General features: G+C 47.6%; 1 protein-coding gene across 1 annotated transcript; it reads left to right on the top strand.

Moving 5' to 3' along the window:
- foxd2 (forkhead box D2) lies at positions 1-2,314 on the top strand. The gene has a single exon (XM_030432391.1). The coding sequence runs from the start codon at positions 523-525 to the stop codon at positions 1,609-1,611; it is 1,089 nt and encodes a 362-aa protein (XP_030288251.1). The 5' UTR covers positions 1-522; the 3' UTR covers positions 1,612-2,314.
- The last annotated feature ends 266 nt before the right edge of the window (positions 2,315-2,580 follow it).

Raw genomic sequence — 2,580 nt, 5'->3', positions numbered from 1 at the left:
GGCTGGATACCTACCCAAACCCGTGCGTAAAAGATATTTTGGACAGACTCTTGGATATCCAAAAGTAGTTCCTCTTTTTTTTTTTTTTTTTTAAATGACCTCGACCATAAACTGATCGCGGACGGAAACAATCGCATCTCAAGACCACACAAAGTCCAGACCGGTGTGAGATCGATGATCTTTGACTGTTTTGTTTCAAACCAGAAGTTTTTTTTCTGCTCGAAGAGAACCGCGCACGGCCCCGCTTGACCAGCGTCGGACGCCCAGGAGTCGCCAAATCCACAGGTCAAAGAGTTCTTTATATTTTCAATAGATTCTAGCCATGTGTGCATTCAGTAGTTGGAGATAAAGCTGCAGCAAAAAAAAAAAAAGAAAAGAAAAAAAGATTGGTGTGGTTGTGAGGGGGAGAGAGAGAGGGAGAGACAGGGGGAGTGTGTGTGTGCGCTCTCGCTCGGTAGCCTCACCGGACCAGAGGAGGAGGAAATCTGGGAGAGAGGGGGAAGAGAAGCGGCGTCTCCAAGGATGACTTTAGGGACGGATATGTCCGACAGCTCTGCATTGTCCGAAGATGTGGACATCGATGTGGTCGGGGGTGACATATCCGTCGGAAAGGACGGGAAGTACATTCGCCACGAGTTCAACTTGGACAATGACTCGGACGATAATTACTCCCAGAACGCGGCCGAGAGGGTCTCCTCCCCCGGGCTCAGCAGCTCCGACTGCCCGTCAGACCAGATGGGCTCCGGCGCAGAGGTCGGGAGCGTGATCGGGGACAAACCCAGAAAAAGTGCACTTGTGAAGCCGCCGTACTCTTACATCGCCCTGATCACCATGGCCATCCTGCAGAGCCCCAAGAAACGCCTCACTCTCAGCGAGATCTGCGAGTTCATCAGCAACAGATTCCCCTACTACCGGGAGAAATTCCCCGCCTGGCAGAACTCCATCCGCCACAACCTGTCCTTAAACGACTGCTTCGTGAAAATCCCACGAGAGCCGGGCAACCCCGGGAAGGGCAACTACTGGACCCTCGACCCGGACTCCGCAGACATGTTCGACAACGGGAGCTTCTTGCGCAGGAGGAAGCGCTTCAAGAGGCACCAGGCGAACGAAATCCTCAGGGACTCCGGTGGCTTTCTTCCCGGGTTTGGATACGGCCCGTACGGATACAACTATGGACTCCAGCTGCAAGGCTTCCACGCAGCGCACAACCCGTATCACCCGCACCACACAGGTGGTTCCTTCCCCTTCCCTAACGCGCCCTGCACCTTGCCCCCATCAGCCTCCATATTCCCCGCGCCGCACCCCCTGCCCTCACTTTTAGGGGCCGATTTAAGAAAGCCCTTTTACCCCCAACTAAGCCCGTCTCTGCCGCCTCTCAAGACGGACTCCAGCGCCCCGAGCCGGCCTTCATTCTCCATTGACAATATCATCGGTGGCGCCAACTCCACCGCCTCTTCCTACAGCGCGCAGCCGGGCAGCCAGGCGCAGATCCTGGCCATGTTGACCCCAGCACTGGCCTCTGCTTCCAGCCATTTGGACATATTACAACCCGGGCCACCGGGTCAGACTTTTTCCAGCAAAACCCCGACTATGAACACTTGTCCCTTCTAGAAAAAAAAAAAAACAACACAAAAATAAATGGCGAGACTGCTCCGAAAAAGAACTTTTAATAAAAAGCCAGTTGTGGCGTCGTGCTGTGTGAAGGAAGGCTGTACATGCTCGGTGAAATAAGACTGTTTTCTGGCTCCTCTCTGTTTCCTAACAATGTACGAGGAGAGAAAATGTTTATTTATGGTTTGTAAATATGTGTATAATATTGACGGAGAAGCAAGAGAAACTCGGAGTACGAGCTTTTTAAAAACACGCTGGCCTGCAACCTGGCGTGTGGCCTTCACTTGCCGGTGGGAGAAAAAAAAAAAGAAATCCTGCGATTTTAACTTAACTTGTCACCCGATTTTTTTTTTTTTTAATATAATTGAGAATTTTATCATGATTTATTTTTTGTTTTTATCTTGTGCGTCGTGAGAAAAAATAATGGCACTGTTCTTGTTGTTGACATAGGCTGACAGAGATACGGCAAACTCAGGTTTTTACTTAGAAAGCACATGGAGACGAAAGGAGGGTTTCTGACTCAAACAAACAAACAAGCAAACAAACAAACAACAACAAAAAATCCAAACATTTCCCATCATCAACCCTCCTTGAATCTCCTCCACATGGTGATTTTGTGACAACATCATTTCATGTCAGTGGACACGTAGGCTATATGTGTTTCTTTTTTTTCTGGTATAAAAGAGCGCATTACCTCTCTCAATCTTTTTTCATTGTTGTTCGTTCCTTATCTATTTTACAATTGAATCTGTGAGACATACAGCATGTCATGTGTTGCCAATAGAGAGACAGAGAAAGAGAGACACCTAAATGTTCATAGGTCATTTCTTTTTGGTTGTAACGACAAGAATAATAAATGTTTGTGAATTTGAAAAAAAAGGGTTATCTACTTTTAATTGCATTGAAAGTTTTTCTCTCCACAAAAAAGAAAGAAAAAAAAAATACTAAAACAGACTAAACTACTTCAGG

This window comes from Sparus aurata, chromosome 11, assembly GCF_900880675.1.
Source record: "Sparus aurata chromosome 11, fSpaAur1.1, whole genome shotgun sequence".
In the NCBI taxonomy this organism is placed as follows: domain Eukaryota; kingdom Metazoa; phylum Chordata; class Actinopteri; order Spariformes; family Sparidae; genus Sparus; species Sparus aurata.
This window is presented reverse-complemented; position numbering and strand designations above follow the sequence as displayed.